The sequence below is a fragment of the Physeter macrocephalus genome, chromosome 6 (genome assembly GCF_002837175.3).
Source record: "Physeter macrocephalus isolate SW-GA chromosome 6, ASM283717v5, whole genome shotgun sequence".
In the NCBI taxonomy this organism is placed as follows: domain Eukaryota; kingdom Metazoa; phylum Chordata; class Mammalia; order Artiodactyla; family Physeteridae; genus Physeter; species Physeter macrocephalus.
This window is the reverse complement of record NC_041219.1, coordinates 661,470-680,040: the sequence shown is the minus strand read 5'-3', so window position 1 is coordinate 680,040 and position 18,571 is coordinate 661,470. Positions and strand designations below refer to the sequence as shown.

The window sequence follows — 18,571 nt, the reverse complement described above, 5'->3', positions numbered from 1 at the left end:
AGAATCAAATCCTGGCTCTACCACTGGCTAGCTCTGTGACCACAGCAAGTTCTTAACCCCTCCTGGCTTAGTTTTCTCGTTTGTAAGGATGATAATAGTTGTAGCTTTTTCTCTTGCCTTTCTTGTAAGGATTAAATTAATGTTTGTATAATGGTGTCTGGCACTCAATACAAATTAGCTGTTTTTATGTAACATGTCTAAAACAATGTCTAGTAGATAGTAAGTTTTCAGTGCTTGCTTGTTGGGTTTTTTACTCACTAGTTGTTTGTTAGATTGTTTTTGTTTTTTTAAAGAAAGATGATTAGCAGGAGTATAGAGAATCCTTGCAAAGGGAAGACATTGGACCCAGGAAAACTATGTGGGAAGATACTGCAATAGTTGAGGCAAAAAGAAATGAAGCACAGAACTAGGTTAAATCAGAGAGAAAAACCAGTAAAACATTGGATGTTGGTGGAGGGGAATGGAATATGTTTTGGAATACAAGAAAGTGGATTCAGTTTTTGGGTCTCTTGAGTTTAAGGTACCTAGGGGAAAAAATCTCTGTCTGCTGATGTTCAGCTGAATTGATAGGGAGGGAGACATCTGAGATTGAGGACAAAGAGGTGAGCAAAACAGGGATTTCTACTCTGAAAATGAGGATATGCACTTTAACAAAGACTGTGGAGAATTTGGATCAAAACTCTCATTTACCTATTACATTGGCAAAGAAACAAAATGACAGTATTGTAAGCTTGTGTTCTGTACTCATACTTTGCCGGCAGTAGTGTAAATTTGTGCAGACTTTCTGGAAAACATGTTGGCAAAATTTATCATGAAATTTAGAGATGCTTATACCCCCTGACCCAGTTATTTCATTTTTTGGAGTCAATGCTAAATTAATGATCCAAAACGCAGACAGTGATTATGTATAGAGCTGCTTACTACAGCTCTGTAGAACATTCAGTTGAAAAAAACCCTGCAAACAGGCTCACTCAGTGAGAGTAAAATGATTAAATAAATTATGGTATGTTCATATGCTAGAATATTATGCAGTCCTTAAAAAATCATGTTTACTGAGACTTGTAATATGAACTGATATGAGGGAGAAAAACCTGACAAGGATACACAATTATATGCACAATATAAATTCAACTCCACTAAAAATAAGCATAGTGTAAGGATTAGAAGACAATATACTAAAATGCTGCTGTCGATTATTTCTGTCTTATTAAGGCATTGGTTGATGATTTGTAGAAGTCTAGTAACTGAGTTTGAATTAGGAGCAGATAATAGATTTTTGTCTTATTTAAAAATTTTCCCTCTTCTCCTAATGCATCTGCTAATATTCAGTTACTAATGCAATAATCATCTTTGGCTCACAGTCTGTACCTTCTATTTGAAATCCTGACCATGTTGCCTTTAAAAAAAAAATGGATGCAGTCCATCCATCAAAGGCTTAGAAAGCCAAATCTCATTTTCAAATTAGTTAATATCATATCATTGTGTAATTTCGAATATGCCACCAGACTATTGATGATGCCTCCCTCTCCCCTAGCTTACAGACATGATCGTTCACTTTCATTTAGAGAGGCACAATTTTTACACAAGAGATTCCCTGGATATGTCAAAGACAAAAGATTAGTACAGTGCATCATCATTGGGAGGATAATTCATCAGTAGTCCTCCCTTCAGCTGCACACCCAAGGAGCTAAAAGAAAGCCAATCATCCCAGGAGTGCACTTGACAGAGAGTGCACTCTGATGTGTAGGAATAGGGCACCCACTATTCGCCAGAACTGGATTGCAAACATCTTAACTTCCTTCAAGATGTTACTGTTGAATAAAGAATGTTGTCTCAGGGTTCCAGGAGGACCAATCTCTCTCTCTTAAACACAAAGACACACATTTTGATATCCAACCTGGTTCCAGCTCTCCAGCCACTCTTGCTAAGGACTAATCTTGATAAAAATCACCACTTTTCACTGTAGAAGGCAAGTTTTCTATCTACTATATACATAAAAGTCTACTGAAGAATGATGAACCTCACGATGATTACTTCCCAAAGGTATCTAAACCCTATTTTCCAAAATCCAAAAGGGGATATATGGCCCATGGAATAGAATTTGCCATAATTTTTGGCTTCCAGGACCTGTTGGGCATTTTAGATCAAGTTTGGGAATTTTCTGCTTGAGTCCCAACTACTCAAGATAGAAGCCAGAAATCTCCCTTTCCCTGCCTTCCTAATATTCTTACGGGGTGCTGGACTATGAGACGTGGGAGCTGACAACCATACTCACGTGGGATTCTAACAATTCAGGCGTGAGGGATACAGGCGCACATGGGGAGGGTTGTGGCAGAGGCTGAGGCTCGTGGATTTGAGGATAGTCGTGAGGGAGATGCAGGACAGTGGGGCTTTCCTGGAACAATCCTATAGTCTGACTTGGGCATTTGTTCCCATGGGGCAGCCTCTAAATCCAACTCTCGGGTCCTAAAATGGTACCTACCTGCTTTCAGATAGGCATTCCAGTCAATGGCTTAGTTCAAAGTCATTCCATCATTTGGGGAAAAGATTTCCTTTAACAGGTGGGTCTTTTTTTTTTTTTTCCATTAATTTGTCCATGTTTAAAGATTTCTGCATATAATACCCAAAGTATAATCAGGAAATACTAAAACACCAAGCACTTTCATATAGAATTCTATACAGCCATGCATACAATACCTAAAGTTTAATTAGGAAATACTAAACTATACATATTCATATAGAATTCTATATAGCCCTGAAAATGTAGAAAACTACCGTTACATTTAACAACATAGAATTCTATACAGCCATGCATACAATACCTAAAGTTTAATTAGGAAATACTAAACTATACATATTCATATAGAATTCTATACAGCCCTGAAAATGTAGAAAACTACCGTTACATTTAACATGGACTCTCCCAAACAAAAATTTCAAGAAAAGAAGCCAGACAGAAAATCTATACACCGCGAGTCCGTTTGTAGAAAGTTAAAATGACAGGCAAAACCAAACTATGGTGTTATTCGTCAGGATGTTGATAACTTTGGAGAGGCACAAGCCTAGCTTCTAGGAGGCTGTTAATGTGTTATTTCTTGATCTGGGGGGTGGATAAATTAGTGTATCACTTTGTGAAAGCTCTTACACTAATGATTTGTGTACTTTTCTCTATGTATTTTATGCTTCAATATAAGTTTTCTCCCCTCAATTTATGTCTTTTTTTTTTTTTTTTACAGCTCATCAATATTCAGTCTGGTATACTGCTGATACAATCAGCACACTGCTGATACAGTTTTACAAAACTATATTATGTATTGTAGTCCTCAAGAGTTAGGAAAAAAAGCTAAGTTTGAAGATAAAATATCCATACATGGGGGAATTCTAAACATAGTCTATACCTAAGGATTGCATTTCAATGTATTCAAATGAAACCAAAAATCAGCTTGACAAGGTTTACTACGTCAAAAACTCCAAGGAAAGATTTCAGTCTGGAGGGTTTAGGAGGACTGTGCTCTCTCAGCCTCTTAGTTAAGACTCTCCCAACCCCATCTCTCTTATTACAGAGGGGTCTCCAAACTATGCTTCTAAAAAACCCTGGCTTCATGGACAAGGCCCTGTGCATGAGGCCTCATTTTCAAATTCACAAACCAAAATCAAAGATGAAAACTTTTTTTTTTTTTTTTTAAAGTAGTTTCGGGCTTCCCTGGAGGCGCAGTGGTTGAGAGTCCGCCTGCCGATGCAGGAGACACGGGTTCGTGCCCCATTCCGGGAGGATCCCACATGCCGCGGAGCGGCTGGGCCTGTGAGCCATGGCCGCTGAGCCTGTGCTCCGCAACGGGAGAGGCCACAACAGTGAGAGGCCTGCGTACCGCCAAAAAAAAAAAAAAAAAAGGTAGTTTCATACGATTTAAGGATTCAAGGCAACTCAGCTCTGGTGGCGGGCGGGGGGGCGTTAAATAGTGATTAGAAATAGAAAGGAATGAAAACACGGCAGAGAATCAGACCATCGGAAGCCAACAAAGGCAGCCAGAACTATCTTATTTATTATAAAGATACACCATGAAGAACAGACCTGACTGTATACTGAAGCCTGGAATGGTACATGCCAAAATGTACAGTACTTATACATAAAAGTGCATTGTCACAACAGATTAACAAAACTTTTTTTTTTTTTTTCTCTTCCAGAACTAGAGAAGCATCCCCCTTTACTTTCACCTCAGAGACGAGGGAATGTCACGGTAAGAGGCAGTACAGAGTAGAGGCGAACAGGATGGCCGTCAGCAGCACGTGAGCAGGGGAGGGGAGGGGGGCGATTTGCGGGGGACCGGAGAGTGACTGTGGGGAACGAAAGGCACAGTCACGGCTAAGAGGAAAACAACACGTCTGATGACCATGACCTGACCATGACCGACAAGGATGCAAGACAGGACAATGCTGAGCACCGAGGCATGAAAAGGTGCGGGGATGGAGAAGCAGCTGGGAGAGAGGGAAGGAAGTTTCAAAACAGTCAAGTGCACGGAGGAATTGGGGTGGCACTTGGGGGAGGAGGTGGGCGGGGCAACAGTAAAGAACAAGGCTAAAACTCCTCTAAAATAGAAAGGCACTTTCACATGTACATACTACAGATGTACATTGACACGATCAGGTAACAGTCACAAGCAGGAAGCCACCAATACTGCAATTAATCAAACCGACAGGAAAGGACAATACTGATTTAATTACGTGGGCAGGAGTTACCCTTAAGTCAGTAGGTAAATAGCAGTCTCTCCTGTCACACAGCCACTTACTATACTTTAAACATCTATAATAACCATCACACTACACATTGAACTCGGATGAATGTTCTAAGGGGGGGGCATTCACAAATGCACGGTTTATATGTTTTCTTTTACTAAACAGTTTCTAAGATAAGCATTATGGAACCCAGAACAATTATTTAAGCATACAAAATTCCCTAAGTAATTTTAAGATACAGGTACCATTTTGATTATACTACGTAGACTTTTTTTTTTTTTTGTAAAGAAAGTATACTAGGGTGGGTGAGTGAAAGCTCAATTTCCAGTTTATTTTTACTGATTTGAACAAAGCTGTGCCAGTCACCCTGCCCCATGCCTGACACCCCAGCCCAGCTGGAGGTTGGCTTTTGGTTCAGGGGCCAGTCTCCAGTCGTGAGCTCATTCATACATGGGAAGAGACTTCACTTCTAAGCTGCCCGTGCCTTGGGGCCTATGTGGCAGGTAACTCAGAGCAAGACTCAGCCCCAAGCGCATTTCCTGCATTCATGGCCCCTCACTACTGTGGTCAGGAATAAATGTCATCCCAAATCTGAAGTCTTCTAAACCCAATAGAACCACAGGCTCTTTAACTTTGGATTTCAGAGGCTGTGATTACTGAAGTTTCTTCAGTTTATAGACCCCAGAGGCTATGCTTCATTCCCAAATGCTAAGGAGACCACCATGTCCCCCCACGTTTTTCTTTTTCTTAATTAAATTATAAACCCATTTTTGGGAATGGCAAAAGTACAAAGACAGAAAACTCATACAATTTGACCGTTGGTGCTCTATATCCATTGATCACTGTTCATGTTCATTGCTGTAGATTAAGTGGGACCCTGCTGTACATTATTCTATGGATAGCTCAAGGGGCACCAAAGTCAGATTACATTGTGTGAAAATGTGAAAAATTGTTGAACAATGGCGTTTATGCCACACTTGAACATGGAGCTCTACAAAGGGCCATTCAATGCATTGAAATAATTTACAGAACACTCATCAGGAAACAGGTACTAAGAACCGTTCACTCTATCCTAACGACCCACTCCAAGCATCCCCACCCAAACAGAAAGGCCAATTTGGTAAATCTACTTCAGTGAGTTCTGTGGATGGGACGTGAACATTCAGTTATATCAGCTGTGAATACATATTCTTGTGTAAGTGGAGTCAGGTAATCTTTGTAGAACCATCATTTACCCATCATCAAAATGACCCACTTCCCAAACTGCACATGAACCATTAAGATCCTTGAAACCGGGGCATAACATCTCAGGGACTTATTTTTTCTTCTCTCCCCATTCCTTGTGACTTCCCACCTCCCCACTGTGGGCTATACCTGTGGTGGTAAAGAGGACCACATATAGGTGAACCCTCTCAGCTGCTGAAACTTTTAAGGAACTTACTGGGTGTTATTCTGGATCCTTTGTGAAGTGGCCACTTTGTCTTATCCTTGGAATCTGAAGGCTTTTACTAAACAAAGCAAGGATTAGTGAGTCCTTACTCACTCTGAGGTCACATCCTTCCCTGGGAATTGGAAAAAAAAAAAAAAGCCTCAGGGTGACAACACAGTTATAGAGAGAAAAGACAGAGACAGGTAAAGAAAGGGAGCGATGGGAAGGTATTCGGAAATGTTTCCTGGAAGAAGGCACAGCCTCTGAGGCTCTGAGGTCTGGAGCAGCATGTCCTCTGCCATCCGAGGCAGCAGAGTCCTGATCTGGAGGGTGGAAAGGCAGTCCTTGTTCCATCGCAGGTGTCAACAGCAAAGAGAGGAGACACTGGGGAGGATTGCCAGGGAGAAGTCTGAGGAAATGAGTTTGCAGGAGTAAGATCTGAAAAACTAAAGCTTGTAAAACAACCCTTCAAAAATTAGTAAGTTCAAAACACCTCTGCCCTTTTGATGCTCTCTGTAAACATCTTACTCATCCATCAAATAAGGAAGTGGTTTTTTAAGAATCCTCTTTAATTTTTAAAAGATGTAAAGTTTCCTCCCCCATTACTTCCACCCTTTTCTCTGTTTCTGTTTCCCCATTAACAACAGAGAATTAGAGACCACAGTGGAATCTAGAAAGAACTGGGAAATTATCTTAAAAGTTTCAATTGCCTAGAAATTTGGAAAGGTTGTTTAAAAGGGTTCGTGCTATTCAGAGCTCAGTCCTGGCTGGGTTTCCATGGTGCCCAAAGGTGCTGAAGGACCACTAAAGCTCAAGGGAGAGGGTGGGGGGGTTGCATAAGATGCTGAGCTGGACCTCTTTTTCAAAATGGGCAAGAAGGATGTTGTAAAAATTCAGAGGTTTACAATACCTGGAAATATTATATTTGAAATAATTTTTTTCACTATTTAATCCATTTGTGAAATCAGGTTGCAGGCAAGCAACCAGCAGTGTGACTTGGAAACGTAACAATATCTCATAAATGTAGTCTCTCTTTGCATTAGAATGATTAGACTGGCAAACTGAGGTAGAGATCAAAGTAATGATCTTGATTTTAGTACAGATCCCCATTTTTTCCACATTGATGCATTCACCAATGAGCTGAGAAATCAAAGTCCATACTGTAACTCTTAGGTGGGCATGCAGTTGGCTGCCAGTTTGAAACCAAAGTGGTCCAGAGGGGTTAGTTCTGGCCACCCATTTTTCTGAAAACAAAAAAAACCCAAAAAACCCCCCCAAACCAAAAAACAAACAAACAAAACCTCTTCCTCAGTAAGTTCAACGACAGAGTAGATAAAATGCTCATAGGTTTACAGATGGTATAAGCTGCTGCTGGTAGGACAGTGGTGATCTGTACCTTAGTAAAAAACAAATGAATTCAAAGCAACCTTTTTACGATAGAGGAGAAACAGAGCATAAATATGGGCTAAAGAAAAATTGTCTGTGGGTGAGGATGTCAGAGAAAGAGGGTGTCAGTGGAGTTCAGCTGACTGTGTGAGTGATGTAGAGACCACACGGAGAAAACAAAAAAAGCCGTGGTTCCAGGGCGCACAACTGGGAGGAAGTCATCCTGGAACCATGAGGTCATCCTCCCACCTGGCTGCTCTGGCTCTTACGCCAGTACCGTAGCTCAAAGAGACAAACGCCGAGGGGAGCTGGGGATTCAATGTAGGATCATCAGGTCTCTGTAGCACGTTTAAAGGAACCCAGGTCATCTTGTCAGGGGAAGGGAAGGCCGGCGAACCAAGGACTTGTGCGCTGTCTGCTTTCTCCGTTGCCACAGAGGAAGACACGGGGGCTTAGGGGAGCTAGAAGTTGTTTTCTAGGCAACAACAGACCTCTGAAGGGGTTCATGGAGTAGTGTAACCAGAAAGTCTTTAAAATTAGACTGTTCTAGTCTGTAGTGAATGTAGGGGATGGACTTGGAAACCCTCCGGGGCCTGATCAGGCTTGGGGAAAGAGTCACAGCAATAGCTCTGGAGGACTGTCCTTTCCCAGGTTCAGTTCAAGCAGTAACTGCAGAGGTTCTACCCCCTTCTGCTGAGACTTTCACCTGGACCCAGGGAAACGACTGTTACGAAAGAGGCAATCATCCTACTCATTCAGGCAGTGGGCTGCAGCTCGCACTGGGAATACCCCACTGTGACAACAGCAAGTCTGTAGCAAGAGCCAGCCCTCTGCCACACTACATGGAATAAGAGGTACTCACTGTCAGCTACCAAACAATGCCATTGTCACCTTTTAGCCTTACCCCGAGTGCCAGAGACCAACACTGGTTACATTCCAAGGCTTGGAACTCAGATCCTCCTGCCTTTGGATTCAGACGCTTCTGACTCATCCAGGCTACATTAAGCCTGAAGCACTGTGCAACGTGCAGGGCAGAGCGGTGTTGCCTTCATTACAAATGGTGCAGCATTGGATTTTCAAGTAAGTCTAAGTGTTTCTATTGTCTTTAAAATGACACAGGATATGTCCAGTTATTAAAAAAAAGGATGAAATTACAAAATACAAATGCCCGTGTTAATTTAGCTAGTCTCAGACATTACATTTGAGAACACAGAAAAGCCAAAGGGTCTCCAGTTATAAGCACATGACTAAGGAAAGTTAAGGATTGTTGACTTTTGTCACTAATCCGTTTTCTCTTTCTGATCACCTCCCCAAATGCTCGCTCAGTTGGTTTTTACATTGTGCAAGACTTGTCTGCTGGACCCTGGGAAGGTGGGGTGGGCCCTACGGTAGGGTTTGTTTTTGGAAGAACAGCAGGTTTCGGCCGAAGGGCTGGGGGCTTCAGCTGCACGCCCATTCTGGGCGCCACCATAGGCTTGAAAGTACTCATTGTGTCACTGGAGGAGCTAGTGCTACGTCGAATCTGAGGCTCCGAGCTCCTGAGGGCAACGTTGTGCAAAGGGCTGAGAGATTCCGTGGATGTGGCAGGGGTGGGAGAGTTTTTCACTTGTTCTAAGGTATCCAGCACCACATCGGGGGCGTGCTTTGCTGTACTCTGTCTCTCCAGTTCTCGGAGTTCATTCAAAGCAGTGTTCATCGTCTCTTCAATATCCTGTTGAAAAATAACCAGAAATGAGAGATGGTAACTAAACTTATTGTGGTGATCATTTTGAAATGTATAGAAATATCGAATCACTATGTCATGTAACAGGAATTAGCAGTGTTGTAGGTCAAGCATACTTCAAAAACAAACCTGTAGAAAAAGAGATCAGATTTGTGGTTCCCAGAGGCGGTGGGTTGCGGGGATGGGCAATTGGATGAAGGCAGTCGAAAGGGACGAACTCCCAGTCATAAGATGAATTAAGTACTAGGGATGTGATGTACAACGTGATAAATATAATGAGCACCGCTGTAGGTTACATATGAAGGTTAAGAGAGTAAATCCTAAGAGTTCTCATCACAAGGAAAAACATTTTTTCTTCTATTTCTTTAATTTTGTATCTCTGTGAGATGCTGGATGTTCACTAAACCCACAGTGGTAATCATTTCATGATGCGTGTAAGTCAAATCATTATGCTGTACACCTTAAACTTATATGGTGCTGTGTGTCAATGATAACTCGATAATTAGCTGGAAAAAAAAATAACCAGAGAGACAGACTGGGCTGATAATGAATACTAATGTATAGAAACCATATACTTCACTTCAAAGCAAGCAGACCAGCAAAAGCATGACGGTTTTAACACCAGCCTGTGGAGTGTGTAAACCTAATGCCATCTCACACGACTACTGTTGACTCAGAATGTGCAGAAGACAAGAGATGCGATGGCGCCAGTGGCTCAAAGAGCCACAGAACAAGCACTGGCCATTATGGGGTTTTTTTAGAATTAATTTATTTTTGGCTGGGTTGGGTCTTTGTTGCTGTGCGCAGGCTTTTCTCTAGTTGCGGCGAGCAGCGGCTGCTCTTCATTGTGGTGCGTGGGCTTCTCATTGCAGTGGCTTCTCTTGTTGCGGAGCACGGGCTCTAGGTGCGCCAGCTTCAGTAGTTGTGGCGCACTGGGCTTAGCTGCTCCATGGACTGTGGGATCTTCCCAGACTAGGGATCGAACCTGTGTCCCCTGCATTGGCAGGCGGATTCTTAACCACTGCACCACCAGGGAAGCCCCGCATTATGTTTTTTATACACCGCCACCCCCCCAGCACACACACATGGTGGAGTACTGTGTGAGATAGGGTGGGTGGAGAACCACTGCCCTGGTCTGATGGAAATACCTCTTCTCCATATTCCTAGGGCTTCTTCCACTCACCTGGAGCATTAGCCTGTGGCCCTGCACAGCGGCAACTGATTTCCGTATCTGCCTCCCACACTGAATTATAAGCACCTTCATGCAGCGGCTGACTGACCATTGATTTAACTCTGTGTCCATAATGCCTAGCATGGGAGCTGCCATACAGTAAGTGCTCAATAAAGACTTGCTAAATGAATAAACGAAGATCCAGTGATCACATATGGATATGTAAATTTTTAAAAAATAGCTCTATCAGGGATTCCACTGATTTGTTTACTAAAAGAAATTGCATGTTTTTGGTATGAACACCATGATGGTAGGCTTACTTGTCCTCATGGGGAAATCTGAAGATGAGAGATGGAAAGATAAATAAAGGACACAGCTGGAAGCCATACTGTGAGGATGACATCACTTTTCAAGTGATTATTTTCATATGTGATTTCCATTTGACGCTAAATATATGGATTTGTTTTTTTGTAAGTATTTGCCCCAGAGAGAACGTGCAGAGCCTGGTTTATCTGTCGTTTTTGTTTTTATGATTTACAATGAAAGGATTTTGGTTCTAGAAGCAAAAGGGTTAAAACAGACCTTATTATACCTTCCCACCACTAAGCTCCTATTCCCTGTCTCTCTAACCTAAATGCTGTTTCACCTGCTTATTACAAGGAATGATGTTATGGATTATAGCCAAATATCACTGGTTCTAAAGAGACCTCAAAGGACTCTGCATTGCACTTCAAAAAAAAAAAAAACCCAAAAAGGTCAAAAGTCTTTTTGGTTTTTGCTGAAAAACTGTTGTGCACTTAAAATTGGTTTAATTTTGTAAAAACACATTAAACTCTCCACACAATCTAATTTGCTATCCAAAATTCTTTTTAGTTAGGACAATGAAAATAGCTTGGAAATTTGTCATATCAAATGCAGGTTTCCTTGAGTGCTTTTTATTAAAAATAATCCATCTTTAATACTTCCCCATGTTTGTTTCATTAATTTCTCTCTTGTTCGATCTATTCCATTTTTAAGCTTCAGTGATACCTGGAAGACACTTTACTCAAATGGTGAACCCTGAATCTATTCACCTCCTTTTTCACTGGCCATACACATATTTTCTTCTTTTTTTTTTCCATTGAAGTATACTCGATTTACAATATTGTGTTAGTTTCAGGTGTACAGCATAGTGATTCAGTTTTTTTTTTTCCTATCACATATTTTCTGATGGTCTGTGTTGTAAAAAGACCCAGAGGGAAATAAATGGTAGAACGAACGATGGAAAAATCCATTAATACTGTTTTTACTTTTACTTTGTCAATTCTTGTTTTTTTTAAATTAATTTATTTTATTTATTTATTTTTGGCTGCGTTGGGTCTTCATTGCTGTGCATGGGCTTTCTCTAGTTGCAGCGACCGGGGGCTACTCTTCATTGCAGTGTGCAGGCTTCTCATTGCGGTGGCTTCTCTTGTTGTAGAGCACAGGCTCTAGGTGCGTGGGCTTCAGTAGTTGTGGCTCACGGGCTCTAGAGTGCAGGCTCAGTAGTTGTGGCGCACAGGCTTAGTTGCTCCGCGGCATGTGGGATCTTCCCAGACCAGGACTTGAACCCGTGTTCCCTGCATTGGCAGGTGGATTCTTAACCACTGCACCAGCAGGGAAGCCCTACTTTGTCAATTCTGATCATTAGAAAAAACTGCAAGGCCCTTCTGTGCAGTCACTATTGGGAAGTGAAGACACACATCCATTCAGGAGTGACAGAGGAGCCAAACTTGTTGTTCTTCAAACAGCCAACCATCATTTTCTCACTTCATTTACTGAGTAATCCACCATTTCCTAAGTTGAAAGTGTCACTTTCATCATACACTAAAAATGTTGTGTTTCAGGGCTCTCCATTCTGTTCCATCCATTTGTCAAAACAGACATGTTTTACTAGCTCTAGCATGCATTTAGGATCTGGTCGGGCTAGTCCTTCCTCATTCTTCTTCTTTTTTAGAATTTTCCTGGCCATTCAGCAATGATGGGTTTGACTGTCCTGGGTCCTAAATTTCTGCCGTGTCTTTGTTTAAATCATTATGAACCTAATACACTTGGGCCCTTCCAGTATCACATGGCCTTAAATTGAAGAATGGGTTAATTTCCTTTCTGTTTCCTTTACTTGATTCTATACAAAAGACATGGCTCCAGAAAGTAACTCCTGTACGCCTCCTTCTATCACACGCCGGTACTTACCATGCACTATTCTATTCAAAGCAGCCTACCTGAGCGATTGTCTCTGGGTCCAGTGGCTTGTGGTCGTTGAAGCCTGTGTATTGCCCTGATGATGTGGACCTTCTAATAGGAGGGCTGTCAATCTTCTTGAGAGAGTCGTGGCGGCTGATGTTGGTCAAGCTGCCATGACCCGGCCGACGCCTCCTCTCAGGACTGTCATTATTGAGGCCACGGTTCTGTAGCAGGCCCCGGGGGTGACTGCCCAGGCTTGGGGACCCCAGGTCAATTGAGGAGTTGGAAAGACCATGTGGGGGATGGAGAGGGCAATGGCCATCACTGGTCCTGCCAGGACGCCTTACTGGAGGGGGTGGCTCTCCTCTTTTTCTTTGCCTAGACAGAGACAGAGAGCGAGAGAATAGGAGAGGTTATCACACAGGGTAATTCTGCAAGGCTGTGGATGCCATGGCCCCTCAGAGCCCCTGGAGAAGTGGAGGTTCAGGAGCCTGGTGACCACTCCACCTACCTGGCTAAATAGCCATCAGGATGACGGTCTGTTGGGGAGTTCATGTCCTTGGATGAAGACTTGTCTTCAGTAACTGGCCCACTGCTGGCCTCGCTGTCAGCTTTTTGGCTCAGAGTGTCTGAAAACGTATCATCCCTGAAACAATGAGAATCAAGAGTGAGGGTCTTTTGCTAGATGAATGGGGACAAAAAAATAAGTGATGGTATTTATGTATGTAAGTCTTTCTCTTACTAACGTAACTTTTTTCTTTTCACTATAAGAATAATAACATTTCATGGCAGATAAATTGGAAAATTCCAAAATTCCGATAACAATCGCCCATAATATAATGTAACATCCAGAGACAACTACTGTTTGAATTCTAGAAAATAGCCTTCTATGCTTTTCTTCTCTGCCTGGGATACATATCTACAAGGATGTCTACAGGTAGGTACAGTATTTATACTATAGATATTTATATGTTTATGTACTTTAGATATATATGACTGCATGTCTGTATACATACACATCATATTTCTTGCATGCTGAGAGACACATTTTAACATTTTAAAACTTCGGCTGAATCAGTCACTATACATTTTATGTGGTATTTTTCTCTTTTCCTTGAAAAGCTGTTCATAAATTGGTGCTGCAATGTGAAATACTGTAGTCACAAAATTAAGATTACACTGTACATGGTATTTTGTAACTTGTTTCTTTCACTTAAAATTATGACCAGATTGGAAGATGTCTCTTTAAGTATTTCTGAAAGTAGAGCTTTCTCATCAGCAAAATTAATAAAGAAGGCTGAAGATGATTCTCTTTAGACTTGAAGTCAGTATTGTCTCTCTTGGGAATTTGGAATTGAAACAGTAGACAGGCACCAAGAGAAGAGCCACCACTGTTTTGGGAATCAGCAGTGCCACTTTAGCTCCTAAAGCCATCCTCTGCACAGGGTATTTTTCTAAGAACCTGAACGCTTCAGAAGGTGTCTCTCACTAGTCCTTGGCTCCAGACCTTCTAGGAGAGTTTGGGAAATGAGAAGCTGTTGGCCCTGAAGTACTGTTAGCAAAGATCCATTAACAAGGTGAAGAACTGTGCCCAGCTCAGAAATGTTTGCTCTGATCCCTTCTGCTCTTTTCTCATGAGACCAAAGTCATTTTAAGAGCAATAGCTGCTGGGCTTCCCTGGTGGCTCAGTGGTTAAGAATCCGCCTGCCAATGCAGGGGACAAGGGTTCGAGCCCTGGTCCGGGAAGATCCCACATGCCGCGGAGCAGCTAAGCCTGTGTGCCACAACTACTGAGCCTGCTCTCTAGAGCCTGTGAGCCACAACTACTGAAGCCCGTGCACCTACAGCCCATGCTCCGCAGCAAGAGAAGCCACCACAGTGAGAAGCCTGCGCACTGCAACTAAGAATAACCCCCGCTCGCTGAAACTAGAGAAAGCCTGCACGCAGCAACGAAGTCCCAATGCAGCCAATAAATAAATAACTAAGCAAACAAATAAATAAATTTATATATATATATTAAAAAAACAGTGGCTGGAGTCTTCTCTTGGGAGTGTCAGGTGATGGAAGCTAGGACTACTTACATATCCTGCACCACTATGTACTGGTGGGGCACAAGCCCGTCGATCCCATTGTGTCTTCCTTCCCACCAGTCCTCGGATGCGCGGTGATACAGCAGCAGGGAAGCACCCTTCTTGAAGGACAATTCTCTGGCAGACCGCCCAACATAGTCAAACTTGGCTATTGCTTCTATTGGCTCACATTCTACAAAGAACACACCAGAAGATGGTGAGGGCCAGGGTTCTCAGGAAGGCATGATACACTAACTGAAAGGTCTATATGAGGCTTTAGAAATAAACAAGGTCATTTTAATATCCAGACTGAACAAGGTAATAAATAAATCAAGACAATGAGAAAATGATGCTGTTAAAAGAGATACAGAAAAATATTCTCTTGCTGTCATCAGTTTTTCAGGCAAAGAAAAACTGAACATTAGATCTTAGTTTCCACAGCCTCTTACTAGAGATACCATGACAGTCTAATAAAAAAATATTTAAAGCTTTGCAATATGATATATAAAATCTCTCCTTGGGTTGTAATATCCTCTGCAACAGCTCCAGTGTTATCTTTACCAATATTATTTGATCAAGTTCCCTGGCAACATGTTAATACCATTTAGAACATGGAAGAATCACTATCTCAGAACATTAAGAAGTTTATGCTTTATTTGCTTATTTAAAAAAAATCAAGTTTACAGATATCACCACATTAAATACTATTTGAATATATTTAATTTCCTTATGTATTTTTTTTGGCACTATCAAATCTTGAAACTACTACCAACAGTAAAGTCAACCTTATTTTTTCTAGCATCAAAAACAAGTTCTGGATATCACCTGTGAAACAAGCATACCTACTCAAAGGACCAGATTCAAAAATTATATCTTCTAGAGATCAAAAAATATTCAAGGGAACAATGGTGAGTGAAAAAAGCCAACCTCAAAAAGTTACATATTGCATGATTCCATTTATATGGCATGTTTGAAATGACATAATAATTGAGATGGAGAATAGATTAGTGGTTGCCAGAGGCTGGGGTGGCGGAGAAGTGACGGAAGGAAACAGCTAAGGCTATTAAAGCGTAGCACGAAGGATCCTTGTGATGAAACTGTTCTTGATCTTGACTGTGGTTGTGATCACACAAATCTACACGTGTGATAAAACTGTACAGAACTAAGTAAACACATACACGAATGAGTGCATGTAAAACTGGTGAAATGTGAAAATGGTGGAGGGAGTATATCAATATCAGTTTCCTGCTTGTAGTATTATACTACAGTTATGTAAAACGTTACCACTGGGGGAAACTGGGAGAAGGGTATATGGCATCTCTCTGTTGCGTTTCTTACAACTGCATGTGAAGCTACAATGACCACAAAATTAAAAGTTGAAAAAAGCTATCAAGCTCTGGGCCTAGAATTGGAATTTCAGCTCTATTCTAATTCTGACCACAAATATTAAAGGCAAATAAGAGGACAAACTACTCCAAACAAATACAAGAGTTGCTTTTTGTGATCCAGCTTATTGCAAAAAGCCCTGAATCGGGGGCTTTATGATCCTACCTCCTCTCTCCCACTATCACCCCATCCTCATCCCTGCTACCAACAATAGGTGAGTAAACTGCTAATTAATAAGAAACAGAACAAAAAAGGGTCAGTACAAGTGGCATATGCTTAGAGAAATCTTGTCTATGCAATGAATAATACCTCATTTGCTAAAAACTGAGCATGTATTACTTTCCAAATACTCTAGAATATATGTACACATAATAGATTAAAACCTGCCTGTCAAATATTTTGTAAGGAACTTTTCTCTTCTATTTCCCTTGGTAACAAACCTTTCCATTTAAGAGTTTATTGCTTCCCAAAGTTTATTGCAATATCTTCAATATCTGTTGTACTTATATGAAATAACTGCACAAGAAATCCTTGGATAGCCAGCTAAACTTCTCACTTGATAAATTCAAACATCCTCTGGGATGGCAAGAGCATGAAAATCAACAAACATACTGAAAAAGCTTAGGGTTTACCTTATATGAAGGGCCTGGGTGAATTTCAGCTCTATATTTAAAGACAAAAAAAAAAATAAGCCCCATCTTTTTGCTAGTGGATAATGTTTAAGGTGAATAATATTTCATATGGCAGAACCACAACACTATGATCTGCACATAGTATACTTCTCAGCAAAGTAGGTGTAAAAATAATTTTAAAACAATAGTTTAAGTCCTTTAATAATTGATAACTTTTAGATCGTATGTTAACACTCCGATATTCCATCCTAAAATTATATTTTAATAAAACAATAAACAGCAGCTTTATTAAATATCCACAAGTCTGCTCATAGAGGAGGAAACAGAACTTTTATTCAAGGAGACTGACTTTATAGTCTGTTCTAAACTTGCACGTCAAGAATAAATCCTGCTTGAACTGAAATGACAGATGCCAAATTTTTTACCCCAGTTCTCCCTGGGGAAGGGGTCCCCAACCCCCAGGCCACGGACCAGTACCTGTTAGGAACTGGGCGGCACAGCAGGAGGTGAGTGGCAGGCGAGCGAGCAAAGCTTCATCTGTATTTACATCTTCATCGCTCGTACTACCACCTGAGCTCCGCCTCCTGTCAGCATTATGGTGAGTTGTATAATTATTTCATTATATATTATAATGTAATAATAATAGAAATAAAGTGCACAATAAATGTAATGTGCTTGAATCATCCTGAAACTATTCCCCCGCCCCCGGTCTGTGGAAAAATTGTCTTCCACGAAACCGGTCCCTGGTGCCAAAAATGTTGGGAACCACTGCCCTGGGGGACAGAAATAAACCTGTCTGTGGTATAGGGGACACAAATAAACATACATGGAGGAGTGAAGTCATGCCAATGAACTCATGCCAAAAAGAGCTTCATGATATGTGTTTGCAAATTCTTATGTGACACACCCATCTGTTTAAATTGTTTTACTGAAAAAAGTGGAAAGATAACAGCATAACATAGCATACAACCTATGTACCTGTCAAAGGGAAAGGAAGAGAGAACTATTAATATTCTTTAATGCCATTCAGTCTTACACTGTCAACAGTGGCCAAGGGTGATTTAAGACTATTTAATAGATATATACATATTTTATCATAATTTCATCATCATGCCCTCTATGCTCATTATCTCTTTGTTTTTTGAAACAACTAGCAACAAGATTATCAGACTCTGCTTATATAATTCAAATGTAAAGACGTTATAAAAGAATGACCAGATGAATCAGAAGTACACTTTACTGGTAATCCTACTACATCAACTAGTAATTCTGAGCAATTTCATTATTTTGACTCTTTCTACTCCCATGAGAGAAATTTCACAGTCAAATGTCAATCAATAAGCTATTTATACACATCTGAGTCTCATCATTGCAGAGCAAATCGATCTCAGGGCATGGAGACACACCATACCCCTTTCATATAGGGTCACACAGTCCTTTAAGGTCCTGCAGAGACTTTGTAGAATGCTACTGCTACCAATAACAACATTAATAAAGGTGAACACGATAACTTCATTTTCCTACAAGGCAATTATAATTTTGCGCAAAGGGAAAGAAAATTCAACGAAGCTGATTTTCTGACTGCCTGGTGCTATCAAGTCTTATATTTCCATTTCTTGTAACTTTATACAAAGTGCTAGTACATCACACTACCCCTCTGGGACCTTGCTGTCCCTGACACTTTCTCTCCTAGATCTGTTACCCACTGCCCTTGAGGATGATGATTTTGTTCTGTGACAGCCTGTCTTTTGGAAACAAAAGCTACTCTCTCTAGTGCTACCATGACAGAGAAAAGAAAACACAATACCTAGATGATCAAAAAGACAATCAATACTCTAG

General features: G+C 41.1%; 1 protein-coding gene and 1 long non-coding RNA gene across 3 annotated transcripts in view; one reads left to right on the top strand and one right to left on the bottom strand.

Moving 5' to 3' along the window:
• Positions 1-3,964: 3,964 nt before the first annotated feature.
• On the top strand, positions 3,965-13,535 carry LOC114486408 (uncharacterized). The gene is made up of 3 exons (XR_003680053.2): positions 3,965-8,629; positions 10,440-10,602; positions 13,417-13,535. It is a non-coding gene; the product is annotated as an uncharacterized lncRNA (long non-coding RNA).
• SRGAP1 (SLIT-ROBO Rho GTPase activating protein 1) overlaps positions 8,851-18,571 on the bottom strand; it is a 270,945-nt gene continuing 261,224 nt past the window's right edge. For both annotated transcript variants that reach the window (XM_024122891.3, XM_024122892.3), the window contains exons 19-22: positions 14,727-14,907; positions 13,157-13,291; positions 12,684-13,023; positions 8,851-9,260 (exon numbers count right to left, since the gene is read on the bottom strand). In XM_024122891.3, coding sequence (XP_023978659.1) covers positions 8,883-9,260; positions 12,684-13,023; positions 13,157-13,291; positions 14,727-14,907 — 1,034 coding nt within the window. In that variant the 3' untranslated portion in view covers positions 8,851-8,882. The remainder of the gene's footprint in view (positions 9,261-12,683; positions 13,024-13,156; positions 13,292-14,726; positions 14,908-18,571) is intronic.